Below are 18,612 nucleotides of genomic sequence, written 5' to 3' on the forward strand. Positions count from 1 at the left end.
TATCATAAATTCAGTAGAAGAACTCAGTTTTAGGGGGACTCAGTTTCAGTACTTAATAGAAATTATTTTCTTCCTCAGGGTATAAATCTCAGTGGGGGTCAGAAGCAGCGGATCAGCCTGGCCAGAGCTACCTATCAAAATTCAGACATCTATATTCTGGATGACCCTCTGTCAGCTGTGGATGCCCATGTGGGAAAACATATTTTCAACAAGGTCTTGGGTCCCAACGGCCTATTGAAAAGCAAGGTGAGAACTTATTTAAAGTGATGAAGACATGAAGAAGGGCACACATCTCGTAGGACTGCTGATCCTAAAGCAGATTTCCTTATTTTCCTGTTCTCCTGGGCTGCTGAGGAGATAATATCATGCTGCTCTCGCAGGAAATGGCTTGGTGAGGTCTCCCATCTAGTGGTCATAGCTTATGTGAGAACTGGGAAATTTGAACCTTATTCTCTGGTTCCAACATTGAGCCTTTTATTAATTAAGGATGATTAATTATGATTAAAAAGTCCTTAGAGATCTGTGGTATAAGAAGAAATATATTTGGTTTTGTCACTAGTTCCTGGCGTAAAACTTGTTCAGTTGCTAAGTTGTGTCCAAGTCTGCAGTCCCATGGACTGTAGCACGCCAGGCTTCCCTGTCCTTCACCATCTCCTGGAGCTTGTTCAGACTCCTGTGGACATGAGTCCACATGTGATGGGAAGACAAGTGATGGGAGGACTGGAATTTTCAGCCCCAAACACCAGCCTCTGGAGAGAGGAAGATGGGCTAGAGTTTGGATTATAAAAATTCTTGAATAAGGAGATTCCAAGAGCTTCTGGGTTGGTGAGAACAGAAGATACTGGGGGAGCATAGAAATTCTGCACAAGCACTCCCCCCAGCAGCAAGTGTAGAGTGCGGGCTGGCAGCACTCTGTCTTGTGTTTGGCTTGTTCCCATCAAGATTTTTTTTAATGCTTCCACTCAGGCTGGCAGGGTTGACAGGGCGGCTGTCCCTCTGAGGCCTTTTGCCTCTCTCTCGGATCAGTGAGTCAACAGGAACTCACTTTCCCTCCTATCTTTGGTCCTGGTTTCTGTCCTTAAAGCTAATTGGCTGCATTCATTCTTGAACTGAATACCCACTCTGGGCCTGGTTCATTGCAAATACTGGGCAAGCAGATGAAAAGTTTTCATCTCTGCTCTCAAGTGACTTATCTAATTGGCAGACATATCAAAAAGCAAGCAATAATATTATAACACAAGAATTATTTTTAATGGCAATCTATACAAACTACTATCTGGTGGGTTTCCCAGCTGGCTCAGTGATAAAGAATCTGCCTGCAATGCAGGAGACTCAAGTTTGATTCCTGGGTTGGGAAGATTCCCCTGGAGAAGGAAATGGCAACCCACTCCAGCATTCTTGCCTGGGAAATCCCATGAACAGAAGAGCCTGGCAGGTTACAGTTCATGGGGTTGCAAAAGAGTCAGCATGACTTAGCAGCTAAGCCCCAACAACATACAAACTACAGAGGAAACATTGGAGAAACACCCAGTTCTTGCCTGGGGACTCAGGAAAGGCTACCAGAAGGGTTGACTTTGAGTTGAGACTCAAAGATGGATACGAGTGACCTAGTGTCTGTGGGGCTGTCTGTAGAAAGCAGAGGCAGTGGGCTTGGGCTATTGCTCCAGAGGCTCCTCTCAACACCATGACCCCTATTTGAGCCTCATTACTCATCTGCAAGTGTTCATCTTTCTTTGAGTGGAATCCTTGTGTCAGGAGTCAGTGTGGTCCATAAATAGACAACAATACAAGGAGTGCCAAGTCCTCCACACCAGGGAGGGCCTGGGCCAAAGACAAAGTTCCTTGCCCTGTAATGTTTCTAACATGCTAAAATAATCTGGGCAGTTCTTGTTAGATCAGTGGTTTGCTGGTTAGTGAGAGGGCAGTTAGTTTTGCGTGCCTCAGTTGTATTGATAGCCCTTGATCTCAAGTGACATCCCTAAGCCTAACTCTTGGCTGCCCAGAAAGCTGGAGGGAAATGTGTGCAGGGCAAACCTCATTGTCACTATAGGAAAATAACTGAATATATTCATGATGACAGGAGTCTCATTTTACACACAGGGCCAGATTTTAGGATGAGATGCTGGAAAGTAAAGAGGAAGTAAAAGAAAGAGGTCAAGTGGTTAGGGCCACATTTGGAAGCAAAGCCCCACAGTGGCTCTGGTTTTCCTTTTCAAGAGTAAGCTAAAGAAGGTGGTCACAGGATCATCAGCACAATTTACTGCTATTTTTACAGACTCGAATCTTGGTGACACACAGCATTCACTTTCTTCCCCAAGTGGATGAGATTGTGGTTGTGGGGAATGGCACCATCCTGGAAAAGGGATCCTACAGCACACTGCTGGCCAATAAAGGATTGTTTGCTAAGAATCTGAAGACATTTGTGAAACAGACGGGTCCTGAAGATGAGGCCACAGGTATGTGAAGAGGATTGGGATAGGATAGAACTTGGGTGTGGAAGGGACAGGAGTAGAAAACTACCACTGTTTATCTGCTAACCTGTTCAGTACCCAGTGAACTAGATTTGGAAGTGAATTAGCCAGAGATCCAATATCTGTTCTTCCTGTATTTTGTGTCTCTGTAAAGAAACACAAACATAGAAATTTTTTATCTGAGCCAAACTAGGGGCCTATCTGGCTCATCTGGCCTCTGACATGCAATCATAGGGTACTCTTTAGAAGACGGGGCTTCCCTGATAGCTCAGTTGGTAAAGAATCTGCCTGCAATGCAGGAGACCCCAGTTTGATTCCTGGGTCAGGAAGATCTCTTGTAGAAGGGATAGGCTACCCACGTATTCTTAGGCTTCTCTTGTGGCTCAGTTGGTAAAGAATCCGTCTGCAATGCGGGAGACCTGGGTTCGATCCCTGGGTTGGGAAGATCCCCTGGAGAAGGGAAAGGCTACCCACTTAAGTATTCTGGCCTGGAGAATTCCATGGACTGTATAGTCCATGGGGTCGCAAAGATTCGGACATGGCTGAGTGACTTTCAGTTCAGTTAGAAGATGACTGGAGGTATGGGGTGATTAGCTCTTGTGGGAGAGACTCCGGGGGCAGAAGGGACCCCCTTTTAGGGAATGCCCTGCTTCTAGTCACATATCCCACCCTACCTATCCAAACTCATTAAAATCACTTCTGGACAGCTTCATAATACCTGGTATTAATAGTGTACTGCTAAATTGTTGCTAAGCCCTAACAAAGGAATCTTGACTAACATACCAAAAACCACTGGGTGTTTCAAACCAGAACAGAATCATGGCAGTTGCATAGTCTCACAGTATACCACAGGAATGGCCTCTACCTAATACATGACCACTGGGGTCACTGATTAGTTCCAGGCAGTAATGGAGCCCTGGTCTCTGAGGCCCCTCCCAAGAACCTGCCAGCAGTCATCCCAGGCATGGTTCTGGGTATCTGCTTCAGGTGGCAATTACTAACAGGAGGTCAAGACTGAGAAAGCAAGATCTGGAGCATGCAGGGGCATTCTGAGAATCATTCAGAAGAGGCAGAAACTTCAGAGCCTGGAAGTAGGAGCACATCAAGCCTCGAGGTCAGAAACATGTGATAGTTTCAAACCACAAGAGTCAGAAAGAAAAGCCTAAACCAGGAAGTCTATAAACACTGGCAAGACAGGTCAGAAACAAAGACTGACCTTTGGTGTCTTAGGTGACCTTAGGATGGTGTGGGCTACAGGGATGGGGAGCCAGCCCAGGAAAGCTGGGCAGGGATAACAGCAGGAAGGAAGGGGTCAGAGCTTTCCATCAGCCTTTATGTGCTCTGGGGATTGGCCTGGAGAAAACCAAAAGCACCTGCCTGGGAGCTGAAGGTCTCCAGCAAAGGGCAGGGTCTGATACTGGATCCCCCTGAGTTACTGCTCAGGCAACCACATCCCTGCAACCTGCACAGGTTTCTCATTCTAACTCTAAACGTTTTTCTTCTGATTTGCCTGGATCTGAGTTCTGTTTATCTAAACCCCTATGGGTAGACGGCCTCTTTGAAAACTCCTGTCTTTTGTGTACAGAATTTGCAAACCCTTGTTTTGGGACACACTGATAGGCCACTTCTGAGAAGTTGTGTAAGCCACGGTGCCTGGCATGCTGTTGGCGTGGTTTCCAGGGCTCAAAGTACAGACCCCAGACGGCAGAAGAAAGGAAGGGGCAAGAGGGCAAGGTAACCCGTGTCAGTGTTGGCTCGGTGTTTCCTAATTAGCCATTGTAACAAAATGCTACGAACTTGTGTCTTACACGACAGAAATGTATTATCACTCACTGTTCTAGAGGTGAGAAGTCCCAAATCAAGGTGTCAACAAGATTTGTTCCTTCTGAAGCTGACAGGGAAGGATCTATTCCAGGTCTTTCTCCAAGTTTCTGGTGGTTTGCTGGCAGTCTTTGGCATTCTTGGCTATAGATACACAATATCAACCTCTGCCTTCATCTTCACATGGTTTTATTTCTTATGTGCATTTGTGTCCACATTTCCCCTTTTCACAAGGACATCAGACGTATTGGATCAGGGGCCCATCCCAGTGGGCCTAATAGAGATGTTCTCTATTTGGTGAGAACGTTCTTTTAGAGACCCAGATTCAATCCCTGGGTGAGGATGATTCCCTGGAGAAGGGAATGGCAACCCACTCCGGTATTCTTGCCTGGAGAATTCCGTGGACAGAGAAGCCTGGTGGGCTACAGTCCATGGGATCACAAAGAGTCGGACACGGCTGAGTGACTAACACTTTCTTTTCACTTCCTTTAGATCTTGAGACATGGTTTCCTGTTGTTTTTGAGCATACTTATTGTAGCTGGTTTAAAATCTTTGTCAGTAAGTCCAACACCTGTGCTTCCTTGAGTACAGTTTTTGTTGACTGCTTTTTTTTTCTTCCTGTGTACAGCCCCATACTTTCCTGCTTCCTTGTATGTCTCATTTTTTGTTGAAAACTGATCATTTTAATTAGTTTTAACAATTCTGGAAATACGGGCTCTCTCCTCTCCTTCCTCCACCAGGGTTTGTTGTTGTTCCTCCTCCTAATGTTTAGTTTCCTGAACTAATTCTGTTAAGTCTATATTATTTATCTCATGTGGTCATTGATGTTCCTGCTTGGTTGGGTTAGTGGTCAGATAGTGACCAAGAGGTCAGAGGTTTCCGTAAATGCCTGCAACCAGTAAGTCACTCAGCCTTTGCTGAGAGGCTCTGTGGGAATGAGGAGTGGGGGGGCATGTCTTTTTTAATAAGCCAGAAGGCAATTCACAGTTCCATCTCAGTCTTTGTTGCCTGCTTGCCCAGAGTTTGAAGTTAAGCCAGAGGTAAGGGAATAAGACATTCTCAAGTGTTTCTTGGGTAGGTATGCAACCCTACACATGTGTATGACATACTTGATTGCTAGGAATAAATTGAAGATATCAAAACTCCCTATGAATATCTTATTCCCCAGATTTTTTTTTCTTTTAAGTTCTTGGTCAGTTTCTTATTTGCCCCAACTGTTATCACTGACACGGGCAGTTGAGATATTAAACAACTGCTGATTGTTAGAGCCAACTCCAAGTCAGGCCCAATAAAGACAAGCCCTGTGAATGGGGTTTTCCAGAGGACTGCCAGACTGGTCAAATAATGACAATTGTCCAGCAATGAGGTTTTGGGCATGTTCTGAACCCACACTGTTCCCTCCAGCAGCTGCTAGGTTACAATAACTGTAATTGGTTTACTGTTGGTTTTCTAGACTACAGCAGATCTAAGGAGAGGGCAATAGAAATAGGGTAAATTAAACTACTACAAAGCTTACTGTTCTTTCTGAGATTTAGCCTTTTTTCTTAAATGAATGCTCCTTGGATTTTTGCAAGCCTTTGGTTAACTTCAAAGTTATGGAAAATTTAGTTTCGATAATTTTTGGCCATTATGCTCATTGCTTTTATAGAAGTCTCAATTTCTGGAGGTCATTACCATTTTCACAGCCCATGCTGTTTTACCTTTTCAGGGTATGCTTTTTAAAAATGCTTTAAATTATTTGAATTTCAAGCAGAACATTTTAAATTTACACTCACCTTTTTAGTCAGTTCTGGGGATTATGATCTACTGTTTGTCTCCTATAATCCTTAAAAGTTCTTTCCTGCTCCAAAGGAACTTAGAAGTTTCTGGAAACACTCTCCTTTTTGCCTTTTCTCTTCCAGTGAAATATTAACTCATCTTTCTTTTATTCTGGTATTTCTCAAAGAGATGCCCTAATAAATAGTATTTCTGGAGTAAAAGATTCCAACCTGTATGTACATCTGAGATCTCTTGTCAAGGCCAACAAGATCAGAAAAGATTTCGCTCCTTGTTCATGGGGCTGTGACAGCTCTATGCAGCTCTCTCCCTAACTTTTGCTGTGTCTCCTAGTCAATGAGGACAGTGAAGATGATGACTGTGGGCTGGTGCCCAGTGTGGAGGAAATCCCAGAGGATGTGGCCTCCTTGTCAATGAAAAGAGAGAGTGATCTTCATCGAACACTGAGCCACAGGTTGGTCATCTGTTCAGCTGGCAGCCCCCATTACTTCCATAGTTCCCCTTGATCTTCTCTTTTCTCTCTCTCTTTTTTTTTTTTCCTGAGTGTCCACATGCATGCTCCCAGCTCTCCTTTTGTTTCTGAGCATGGGGAGGAGGGTTGGGTGGTGTGTTTCCCCTTTGATCATCTGCTCTGAAATGCACTGTGATGCAAACAGAACGACTGTGACACCTGCTTCCAAGAAGACACTTGGAAGGTAAACCTCCCCTCTCAATCTTTCAGATCTAGGTCCAGTAGCAGGCGTCTGAAGTCCTTAAAAGACTCCTTGAAAATTCGGAATGCGAATATCCTGAAGGAAGAGGAAGAACCAGTGAGAGGACAAAAACTCATTAAGAAGGAATTCGTACAAACTGGAAAGGTGAATGCCACAGTAAAAAGTACCATTCATGAGAGGTGATAGAAGGCTTGAGATTCGAATATTTTTAAGTTTGACGATTTGAATATATTTGAACATATTTATAGAGGAATATGTCTATGTGCTCTGCCAGTCTTTAAATTTACCATTGAAATGTTAGCAGAGGCTCTAGACTCTTTATCAAATCGTACTTCCATGAAGAATGACACATGTCCTGTGAATATCTTCCTACCACACTATAGTAAAAGCAACAAAAATGAGATGCAATTCTGGGAGCCAGAGAATACCAAGCTATCATAGCACACAGTTCAAATTAATAAAACTTAAGACCATGCTCTTAAATTTAAGGTATTAAACATTAATAAAACAAGGTCTGTGGTATAGCCTTATCTGTCCCATTCTGTTTTTATATCTGTTCCTCTTAATTTCATCTAGAAGTTCATTAATAATCTGATGGTTATTTACCCTGCATTGTATTTCAGCATTGATTATTATCTTGCTCAGTATAGAAATGTGATCCCTTACCAAATTTTGCTACCTGCTATCCACTTTTCCAAAGCACTGCATTCCCCCATGATTGATATTCTGGTAATTCCTCACCAAAATTCAATAATGTGTGTTAGTTGCTCAGTTGTGCCTGACTCTTTGTGACTCCATTGACTGTAGCCTGCCAGGCTCCTCTCTCCATGAGATTCTCCAGGCAAGAATAGTGGAATGGGTTGCCATTCCGTTCTTCAAGGGATCTTCCCAACCCAGGGATTGAATCTGGGTCTCCTGCATTGCAGGCAGACTCTTTACCATCTGAGCCACCAGGGAAACTGAAAATGCCAATAGGAATTCTACTAACGCTGAGGTGGGGGCTTTGCAGGTGAAGTTCTCCATCTACCTGAAATACCTACAAGCAATAGGATGGTGCTCAATATTCTTCATCCTCTTGGCCTTTGTGATCTATTATGTGGCTTTTATTGGATCAAACCTCTGGCTCAGTGCTTGGACCAGCGACTCTAAAAGATACAATGGCACCAACTATCCATCCTCTCAGAGGGACATGAGAGTTGGCGTCTATGGAGCTCTGGGAATAGCACAAGGTATGTGTGATGGCTACAACAGCTGTCCCTGAGACAGTCTGTCAGGTCCACTTCCTTTGCCTTGACTCGGGAAAGCATTTGTCATTGTGTCCCTAGCACAAGTCTTCAGGGGTCCCTGTGCATGGTGCTGACTGCACTGCTTCCATTTCTAGGTTTCTTTGTGTTCATAGCGAATATCTGGAGTGTCTATGGTTGCAACCATGCATCAAACATCCTCCACAAGCAACTGCTGAACAATATCCTTCGAGCACCCATGAGTTTTTTTGACACAACACCCATAGGTCGGATAGTGAACAGGTTTGCTGGTGTAAGTATCTCAAGGGCTGTAAGCTGCATTTATGGCTGAGGATCTTTCTGTTTCTAACAGGGAAAGAATTCTCATTTTCCCCTAGACAACACTGGGCAGTTCCAGTTCTTTGGTCCCACTCAGCATGCAGATGTTTCTGGAATACTTTGTGTGTGGTCCTAAGGGTCCTGGGGATACAGTGATGAACCACTGTGGCCCTTTAAGTAGGCCACCAATGAGTGAGGGAGACAGCCAAGGAAATAAAGGATGATGATAGAATATGGGAAAACCAGGAACAACAATGCGCACAGTGGTATTCTGGGAGTATGAAAGAGTGACAGAGGTACCAGCTGTATCTGGATGACCAAGGTGGGAAATGTCAGAAAAGGTGAGATTTAAGTGGTAGAGGTTAGTCAGAGAGATGGGGAGGGGAGGGGGGCAGGCCGGAGGCACTAGAAGCAGGATGTGAAGGATTACTCTGCAGAGGGAAAAGCACAAGTAAAAGCAGAGTCGCTGGTTCTGACAGTGAGTAGAAGTGATAGCGGGACAACCCCTGGTCACTGCTTGGTCACTGCTTTTAGTCCTGAAACTCCCATCTTTGACACTTTACAAATAAGTAAACGAGGTCCGGGTTATAGAATCTTGTGGTTTTAATGGAGTTCTGGAACACTGTCTCCATCGGCTGCAGATTCTAGAACCCTTAGCATTTGTTCATTCAACATTTATTGGGTACCTTCTATGAGCCAAGGACTGTACTGGGGATTGAGATGCTCAATAAATGCAAAGGTCATAGATGGCTCTCTACCATGGACCAGACTGAACTCATTGATTCTTAATGAATATGAGATGGAAATTTCAGGAACAGAGGAAACCAGACAATTCAGAATAATAATCAACTATCACCAACAGAATTTTCAAACTTTTGTTTGTAGAAGAGGGCACACATTTTTATTAATGTCTTAGCAGCTCTGAGCCCTTATGTGTTTGGTCTTGTAGCAGACACAGAAAGTCTAGCTCCCAGCCTACAGCCAGATTTTGGGGACATGGCGACTACTTCACAAGTGGGCTGGCCCCCACTTGTCACCTTCCTCTGCAACAAAAATGGTGGGCATGATGTCACTGGAGACAGTTTACATGGGCTTTCTGCTCTTTATTAAAGCCTTAAAAAGGACATAATTTTGGATGGGGAGATTTCTCACAGGAATTTTGCAAAGATTGCACACTCTTTTCCAGGGTTGTAATATATATATGTATTATGCATGCTCATTCACTTTGGTTGTGTCTGACTCTTTGTGGCCCTATGGACTGTAGCCCATCATGCTTCTCTATCCATGGGGATTCTCCAGGCAAGAATACTGGAGTGGGTTTCCATGCCCTCCTCATAACTGTGTCCAGGGTTGAGAGAAAAAAAGTTCTCACTATCAGTTCTGTGCAGATTACTTTTGACCATTAACTGGCATAGATTCTCCATCCTTCCTTCCTCCCCTACCTCCATCTCTTCTTAAAGGCTCAGCCATCGGTTCCAGGGGATCTAATTCTCCTTTATGGTCTGAGTCACCTCCACCACAAAACTCAGCATACAATTAATGATAATTTCCTTTTTCATTCAAAAACAGTTAGCAAAATATGACTGTTGCTTAAGTAACTCAATATAAGTTTTCTGTGTTTTCTTTTTCAGAAGATTAATTATGTATATAAACATATAATTATTTTTATATATAATATGTATATATGTATAATAATACATATCATGTATATTAAACATATATACATTTTATAAATATAAAATATATATTATATATAATAATACATATCATTATTTATTTGGAACATGGGAAAAAGGAAACTATCATTAATTGCAGAGTGAGTTTTGTGAGGGAGGTGGCTCAGACATTAAAGGAGAATTAGATTCTGGGTCCTCTGGAGCAGGTGGCTGAGCCCTTAAGAGGAGATGCAAGTAGGGGAGGAAGGAAAGATGGAGAATTTATACCACATAAGGGTCAAAATGCAGAAAGTGAAGAGGAACTAAAAAGCCTCTTGATGAAAGTGAAAGAGGAGAGTGAAAAAGTTGGCTTAAAGCCCAACATTCAGAAAACTAAGATCATGGCATCTGGTCCCATCACCTCATGGGAAATAGATGGGGAGACAGTGGAAACAGTGTCAGACTTTATTTTCTGGGGCTCCAAAATCACTGCAGATGGTGACTGCAGCCATGAAATTAAAAGACACTTACTCCTTGGAAGGAAAGTTATTTCCAACCTAGATAGCATATTAAAAAGCCGAGATATTACCTTGCCAACAAAGGTCCACCTGGTCAAGGCTATGGTTTTTCCAGTGGTCATGTACGGATGTGAGAGTTGGACTGTGAAGAAAGCTGAGCACCAAAAAATTGATGCTTTTGAACTATGGTGCTGGAGAAGACTCTTGAGAGTCCCTTGGACTTCAAGGAGATCCAACCAGTCCATCCTGAAGGAGATCAGTCCTGGGTGTTCATTGGAAGGACTGATGCTGAAGCTGAAACTCCAATACTTTGGCCACCTGATGCGAAGAGTTGACTCATTGGGAAAGACCCTGATGCTGGGAGGCATTGGGGGCAGGAGGAGAAGGGGACAACAGAGGATGAGATGGCTGGATGGCATCAACGACTCGATGGGCATGAGTTTGAGTAAACTCCGGGAGTTTGTGATGGACAGGGAGGCCTGGCATGCTGCGACTCATGGGGTCGCAAAGAGTCGGACATGACTAAGCAAATGAACTGAAGGGTCAAAAGTAATCTTCACAGAACTAATAGTTGGTGAGGGTTTCTTTTTTTCTCTCAACCCTGGACAGTTATTTGCATTCTGATATGACTAAGCAACTACCACAACTGAGAAGGTGTAAAATGTCCCAGGAATTCATGAGCACACCATCTCTCCTCCTGTGTCCCTAGGATATCTCCACAGTGGATGACACCCTCCCCATGTCTTTACGCAGCTGGGTCTTATGCTTCCTGGGCATCATCAGCACCCTGGTCATGATCTGCCTGGCCACTCCCATCTTTGTCGTCGTCGTCATTCCTCTTGGCATCATTTATGTGTCTGTTCAGGTAGGTTTGGAAATGGCTAGGTTTCCCTTCTTCTCTACTCGTAAAAGCTTAAGTTCTCTTGTGTTTATGGCTAGTCACTCCCCACCCCTCGAGCATCTTTGTCACTGAGTCAGATATTAACATACCATCTTCACAATGGTGAGGTTGTTGGTGGCTTCTAGAAGAGGTGTGCTAAGGCTGCTTCCTTGGTTGGCTTAGGTTGATCTACTTGGAGACGTCCCTCAGCAGGAGCCCAGTCTCTCTTCACTTCAGGGTAGTTCTCCTTTCACTGGGGTGTCTGTGGCGGGGCAGTGGGTGGGGGGGTTCAGGCTCAATTCCAGTGTGGTCTTGAGGGCACAAGTAGTTTGACAGCCAAGCCTCAAGGGAAACTAGAGCAAGTAGAAAGGGCTCCATGCCTGTAATAAGGGGAGGGAATGAGGGGAAGGAAGCTGTAGAGAGAACTCTTGTCTCAGCAGCTACCTTTGGGATGAGTTGATCACCTTGAGAAAACAATCCTGAAGCCCTTCAGTGAAGGGTAGCCTTGTGGCTGTGATAAATTTACACTCCTGGGCTTTGTGTTGAGTTCCTAGGTACATTGTCATCTCTGTTAGTAACAAACCAACAAATAGAAGGCAGGATATTTGAGGAAACTTCCAGGTATAACATTTTGGATTCTGACTCTCCCATGCCTAGCTCTCTCCCTAATTTAAACAAATCCTCTGGGCTTCCCTGCTGGCTCAGACAGTAAAGAATTCACCTGCAATGCAGGAGACCCAGGTTCAATCCCTGGGTTGGATCCCCTGGAGAAGGGAAGGCTACCCACTCCAGTATTCTTGCCTGGAGAATTCCATGGACAGAGGAGCCTGGCAGGCTATGGTCTATGGGGTCACAAAGAGTCAGACATGACTGAAGCGACTTAGCATGCATGCATCAGCATACCTTTCTTGAGCCACTTATTGTCCATCTCTCCTTTCCAAACCCCTTGTTCCCCAGCTGCATTTATCCCTTTAGAGACCATTTTTCTCACTACTGTCATTTAGAAATATGTGAAAAAAAAATATGTGCAGATTCTTGGGACCATATGGATTAGGCTGACAAAACTCTTTGGATTATTCCAGCTTCTAGGGCTATGGCGTAGTGTCTTGCTTTCATGCTCCCCCGTTCCCCACCAACCCCAGATCCTCCCATCGTCCTCTTCCTCTGAGCCTCTTTCATCTCTCCTCTACTGAGAGACCAGATCAGAGCTGCCTCTTGTTCAGATGTGGGCTCTGGCCTCAGAGTAATGAATGTTGGTCATGGCCACAGGGAAGAGGTAACAACATATGTGATCGTGTGACAGATTCTTCATTTTTTTGGGTCCAGATATTTTATGTGGCTACTTCCCGCCAGTTGAGACGACTGGACTCTGTCACCAGGTCCCCAATCTACTCTCACTTCAGTGAGACCGTGTCAGGTTTGTCTGTTATCCGCGCCTTTGAGCATCAGCAGCGATTTCTAAAGCAAAGTGAGACAGCGATTGACACCAACCAGAAATGTGTCTTTTCCTGGATCACCTCCAACAGGTGAGACTGCCCCCAGATATTCACTCAGACACGTGTGCTTTGCAGGTCTGGCGTGTGCTTTGCAGGTTTGACGTTAGCTGTGGGAGGGTAGGCATGGCCCGAAATGTGAAATTCATTCTGGCTAAACACGCCTATCATGTGAGAAGAGAGGAGAAAGCATGAGCTTCGGAGTCAGACTGGTCCCTGTATCTGCTCTGCTACTTCCCAAGCAGGGGAATTGTCTTGACCCCTCAGGAAAAATCTCGTTTTCTTTGTTTTTACAATGACTGGAACACAACCTATCTCATGGGCTTATGGAGGAAGTCACATGACACTGCTCAGCATTTTGTAGCACAGATACTGTCCAGGTGCTGGGTGAACCAGACATTCTGTTTGCCTCCCTGAGAGTGGATGTGAGGTTGTCCACAGGCAGGACAGTTTTTGTAGGTGGGAAAGAAGCAGAAGTTGGAGGGAGGAGAGCTGGAAAATTTTAGGTAAAAATCAGTAATGACAGAAATGAAAAGCTCAAATCCTGTGAGGTGAATCCAAAAAGGCTGAGCAGTCTTGGTTCCTCCAGCTTCATTAGACCTTGGCATGTCCTTGGAGGAGGAAGATCTTTTTCAGGAAATGAGAGCTCTTGAGTGGTTTCTACACTGTCTTGCAGTGTGAAGGGCAGGCTAATGATGCTTAGTATTATTTGGAACATGAAGAGGTCAGAAATTTGATTGTAAAGATATTTTATATCTTAGATACTTTCCAAGAAGGAGTGAGTCATTTTTCTGTTGGATGCCCCTTGTAAAATATGTATCATATTTATTTGTAGATGTGCTAGAATTATTTGTACAAATTTAGGTAAGCACATTTTACTGTGAGAGTCAGTTTTTATAAATTACATCGATCGATATACTATTCTGTTCTCTACAAAGCCCAACATATCTCCCTATTATCAGCTCATACCTAACTTCTCTCCACCTCCTACTTTTTCTCCATCTTCTTAAAATCATGGAATCAGACAGGGTACACTGAACCTTCCTGTGGCGACTTCTTTCTAACCTTACATATGAATTCTTGATGCCATTGTTTACCATGCCTAATCAAAAGAACCCATTTGGAACATTTGTTAAAACGCAGATTCCTAAAAGTCATTCCCTGAATCTCCTGGGTAAGAGTCCACAAATTTTTGGCACAAATTTGTATATTTTTAACAATATCCACCAGATGATTCTTATGATTTGGCAAGTTTGGGAGGCACTGAACTATAGGATTCCCTTAGTTTAGCAAACTCTTCCAGTATCTTTAAAAATGCAATTTATTTTCCAAAATCCAAAATTAAAAAGACTTTAGGAAAACATGGCATAGTTAAACTGAGGCACCTCCTAAGAAGGCAGTCCTACCAACTCAAGCCCTCTCGGAAGGTCCTGGGAGCCCCACGCTTGCTGGGTAAGGTAAGGAAGGTGACACCTCTCAGTGACACCTCTTCCTCTGGTTCTGTTGCCCTCCAGGTGGCTTGCAGTTCGTCTGGAGCTGATTGGGAACCTGATTGTTGTCCTTGCATCCTTGATGATGGTTATTTATAGAAAGAACCTAACTGGGGACACTGTGGGCTTTGTTCTGTCCAATGCACTTAATGTGAGTCTGGTTGGGAGTTTGGCTGAATTAATGCATTATTCTTAAATGCATGGTATATCCTAGACTAATTTAAGGATTAGTCTAGGGTATACCATGGAGTCCATGCTCTGGATTCCTTTTTAGATCCAGATAGACCAGGAGAGACTGTGGTTCAAACCCTGTCTCCATCTCTTACTAATTGTGTAACCCATGTACATGCTCCTTAACCTGTCAAAGTAGGTGCCAGTGTCATCTGGGAAACTGGATATATATTTTGTTTCCCTGGGGAGTTAAGAAAGCAATCTCATGTGATTCAATCTAATAGTTTCCCATCTCTTTGCCTCTTTACTTGATTATAGTCAAAAGAAAAAATAAGTATTTCTTTTATAATATAGCAGTAACCAGAAAGTCTTTTGAACAAATAACTTCTACATTTATTTTGTTAAATCACAGAATAATTGGAGTTCACTTTAATGAAGAATATAGAGTCTAATAAAACTATATAATGCATCCCCCACTCGACTAAGGCATAAATATCAGACATTATTTCTTACTGCCTAAGACAAGAGACTGGTACCACAGTAAAATTTTAATAAACAATACTCATTTAATGAGTCATTTGGCCATCTTTTATGGAAACTTTCTGAACTAATATTTTGGGGGTCTGCATAGCTACCAGAAGGCTCTACATAGTACTGTTTTCAGTTGGAGTCCATAAGACCCAAAGGTGATCATGGTGGAAAAGGACTCTGTCATTCACCAGAATCACTGGGTTCCTTGTGCCACTGCCCTTTCATCCCCTCAATTCTAGGCTTATTAACCTAGAACAGACAGGGCAAAGAGTTGGAGAACTATTAGACTGAACCAAAAGAACATCATTCAGATATCAACAATTTATATGGTCCAGCTGACATCAAGTGGTCTGAGATTTCCCTGTCTCTCAACTACCATTTGCTCAACAAAGATTCCTGAGAGTGTGTGCCAGGCCTGTGTTTTTGCCTATAAGAAGACTGCATCTGAGAAGCTTGCTTCTGAGTGACCCACAGATGCCCTGGACTCTGGCCCAGAGTCATGACAGCCATCTTCCTGTTGGTTAGATTTATCTCTGTAATGGCAGGAAGGCACTTGAGTTTACCGGGGTAACAGAGGACAGGGGTCCTCGTGGATGTCCCACCTTGAAGGCTGGCTTCTCAATCGAGCTGTTGTTAATTGAGAGCAGAGAAAGGCAGCAGGTTTTTAGAAGGCCTGTTCCTACTCCAGTCTTTCCTTATGCTTTCCCCATTGGAATGCTACCTCTAAACCCTAATGACTTATAGGTGGGAGAGCCAAGTTCAAGTCCCGAAACACTAACAGCCAGTCTGTCTAGCCTCAGTTTTGGCGCCAGGCCACTCCAAGCCCCTGGTGTCTTTCCTGTGAGCACCACAGAGTTGAGCACTCAATTGTCCTCCCACTATTCAATGCTCTGGCCTCATTTCCTCCCCCAAGGAGGTGTGAATTGTCTCTTATCCTCCTCCTCGCTGTCTTGTAGAGCCCAACTTAGTGCTAGGTACTGAGGAGGCACTAGACTGACCTTGTGGTTTGACTGGTTGAGTTGCTTTGAGCCTCAGATGATCGTCTTCTGGTCTCTTTGTAGATCACGCAAACCCTGAACTGGCTAGTGAGGATGACGTCAGAAATAGAGACCAACATTGTGGCTGTTGAGCGAATAACTGAATACATAAACGTGGAAAACGAGGTAAGGAGGAATCAGAGGAACCAGGGACAAGGCTAAAAAAAAATGCTGATGCTTTGAGAATGCGTCTTCACTTTATCTAAAGATTTCACACAGGGTCATAAAGCTTCTCTGTGAGTTTCCCTTGCTCTGACAGAAAGGACCTAGTTTTTTGAAACCTAGAATAGGTAATGGTTTGGGAGAAGTCAGATCTTGGGATTGCATCAAGTTAAATGGTGGCTGCATTCTCAGAGCAACCTCGTAGCATAGGGTTTCTTTAACTGAATAAGGTAGAAATCTTCTCAGCCATCCTGGTGGCTCAGATGGTAAAGAATCTGCCTGCAATGTGGGAGACCTGGGTTAGATCCATGGGTCAGGAAGATCCCCTGAAGAAGGAAATGGCTGGAAGAACCAGTCTAGTTCAGTCTGTTCAAAGCAAATGCTCATAAGTGGCTGGGACACTGCTACTCTGTTCTGTGACATGAATCCTAGGGGGGATTGTTGAATGAGTCGTCACCACGTAAAGCACTTTTCCTCCTGTCTCCTGGCCAGGCACCATGGGTGACTGATAAGAGGCCTCCAGAAGGTTGGCCCAGCAAAGGGGAGATCCAGTTTAGCAATTACCAAGTACGGTATCGACCTGAGCTGGATCTGGTACTGAGAGGGATCACCTGTGACATTAAGAGCACGGAGAAGGTAGGTGAAGCTGAAGAAAGGCCTGGGTGAGTGCCTGTGGACATAGAAAACCATTTCTTCATTCAATTGAAGTGAAAAGGTAGGAACACTTCTGATGCCCTGAGGTGTAGGGACACAGTGCCACCACTAGAGGGCAGGATATCCACAGAGGATCAAACAGTCTTACTAAGCTCTTAAGGGCTTTCTTGCTCAGCCCTCCCCTGCCTCCCAGCCGGCATCCTCTTCTCCTGTGGCAGATGGGCTCATTTCCTATAAGCCTCAAGGCTTACAGAGGGGAAGTCAGGAAGCAGCTACCTGGGGAAGGAACTGGTGGAACGCCTGTGTGGAGGTTGTCCCTGCAGAGAGAATGGGCTGGTTCTCCTTCTGGTGTGCAAAGTCCTAGTATGGAGTTCTTGTTCTCTGAGGACTTGAGGTCTGATACAGGGCCAAAAAATTGTCTGGGCAACAGTGCTTAGGTCCACTTTCTCAGACCTGATGGCAGGCCCAGTTCTTCCCTTCTCCTCACGTCTAAACAAGATTCTTAAAAATATATTAATTTCCAGGAATAATTATAACAGATGTGTACATTTCCAGTAGTCAATGTAGTTGTCAGCCAGCTACAAGTCAGGGGGTAGGATGGGAAGGCCATCCTTTTCTGACATCTAGGCACTTCCCCCGCCCCCACTCCCCACACCAAAACCACAGTCTAACATCTTAAGAGATGCAGTAGCTAATCACTGTCTTCTCCGCTTTAAGTATGAATGCCCCAGGCTAAATTGTTGTCCCGAAGAATTACACGATGAACTAACATGCAAAAACCTGTATTTACAGATTGGTGTGGTGGGCCGGACAGGAGCTGGGAAATCGTCCCTGACAAACTGCCTCTTCAGAATCCTAGAGGCTGCAGGAGGCCAGATCACCATTGATGGGGTAGACATTGCTTCCATTGGGCTCCACGACCTCCGAGAGAAACTGACCATCATCCCCCAGGTAACCTCTAGGATGTACTCACACGCAGCTGGTTCCAGAGGAAACATGCATCATCTTCTTGATGTATGTTCATTTAGCAGTGTCATTTCTGTCGTCTACCTGGGATACCTAAGCTAGTTCCCTAAAATACACCACTTCCAGAACTTAACAAAAAGTAGTTTTTGCATTTTGGAGGTAATATGCTTGTGTGAGTCAGTATCTAAACAGTAGGTGGCAGCATCACAACAGAAGTCAAGTGGAGCAGATGATTATCTGTAGCCCATCATGGTTCGCAGGACCTTTGCAATCAGCATTAGCAGTTTTGCCACTGAAGCTTGAAACCATTAAGCTTTATTCTCTGCATCTGATGTGGTTACAAGAGAGGGGAGGGAATCTGCAGCAATTTTTTTGCCAGTAAGTGGAACAGTTAGTGTATCAGCAAGAAAGTCTTCCCAGAAGCCTTGCTCTCCGGACCCTTCCAAACAAGAATGCCCTGGAGGCTCTGGGTGTGTGGTCCTGATCGGAACCTGTCTGCCTCTGCTTGCTGCAGCCAAGTCTGGGGGTGGCTTTGGCTAGTCTGGTGTTTGCTGCCTTAGTTACTTTTCTGTAGCCTCTTCAAGAGCATAAGAAATTCTCTTGTGACTGCACTACCCTTTCCTGTGCATGCCCTTATTCCCTCCACCTTCATTTACACCATGAGTTTTCAGTCTGTGTGTGGAGGAGGTGGGATATTCCTCTCATCTTTTTA

General features: G+C 44.3%; 1 protein-coding gene across 2 annotated transcripts in view; it reads left to right on the forward strand.

The window, feature by feature from the left end:
- Window positions 1–18,612, forward strand: part of ABCC2 (ATP binding cassette subfamily C member 2) — a 75,992-nt gene that overhangs the window by 47,485 nt on the left and 9,895 nt on the right. For both annotated transcript variants that reach the window (XM_070470017.1, XM_070470018.1), the window contains 12 exons: window positions 79–246; window positions 2,276–2,456; window positions 6,402–6,522; window positions 6,790–6,925; window positions 7,791–8,010; window positions 8,163–8,317; window positions 11,226–11,381; window positions 12,723–12,922; window positions 14,404–14,530; window positions 16,143–16,244; window positions 16,773–16,916; window positions 17,727–17,885. In XM_070470017.1, the coding sequence (XP_070326118.1) occupies window positions 79–246; window positions 2,276–2,456; window positions 6,402–6,522; window positions 6,790–6,925; window positions 7,791–8,010; window positions 8,163–8,317; window positions 11,226–11,381; window positions 12,723–12,922; window positions 14,404–14,530; window positions 16,143–16,244; window positions 16,773–16,916; window positions 17,727–17,885 (1,869 nt within the window). The remainder of the gene's footprint in view (window positions 1–78; window positions 247–2,275; window positions 2,457–6,401; window positions 6,523–6,789; window positions 6,926–7,790; window positions 8,011–8,162; window positions 8,318–11,225; window positions 11,382–12,722; window positions 12,923–14,403; window positions 14,531–16,142; window positions 16,245–16,772; window positions 16,917–17,726; window positions 17,886–18,612) is intronic.

Source organism: Odocoileus virginianus, chromosome 7 (assembly GCF_023699985.2).
Source record: "Odocoileus virginianus isolate 20LAN1187 ecotype Illinois chromosome 7, Ovbor_1.2, whole genome shotgun sequence".
Lineage (NCBI taxonomy): Eukaryota > Metazoa > Chordata > Mammalia > Artiodactyla > Cervidae > Odocoileus > Odocoileus virginianus.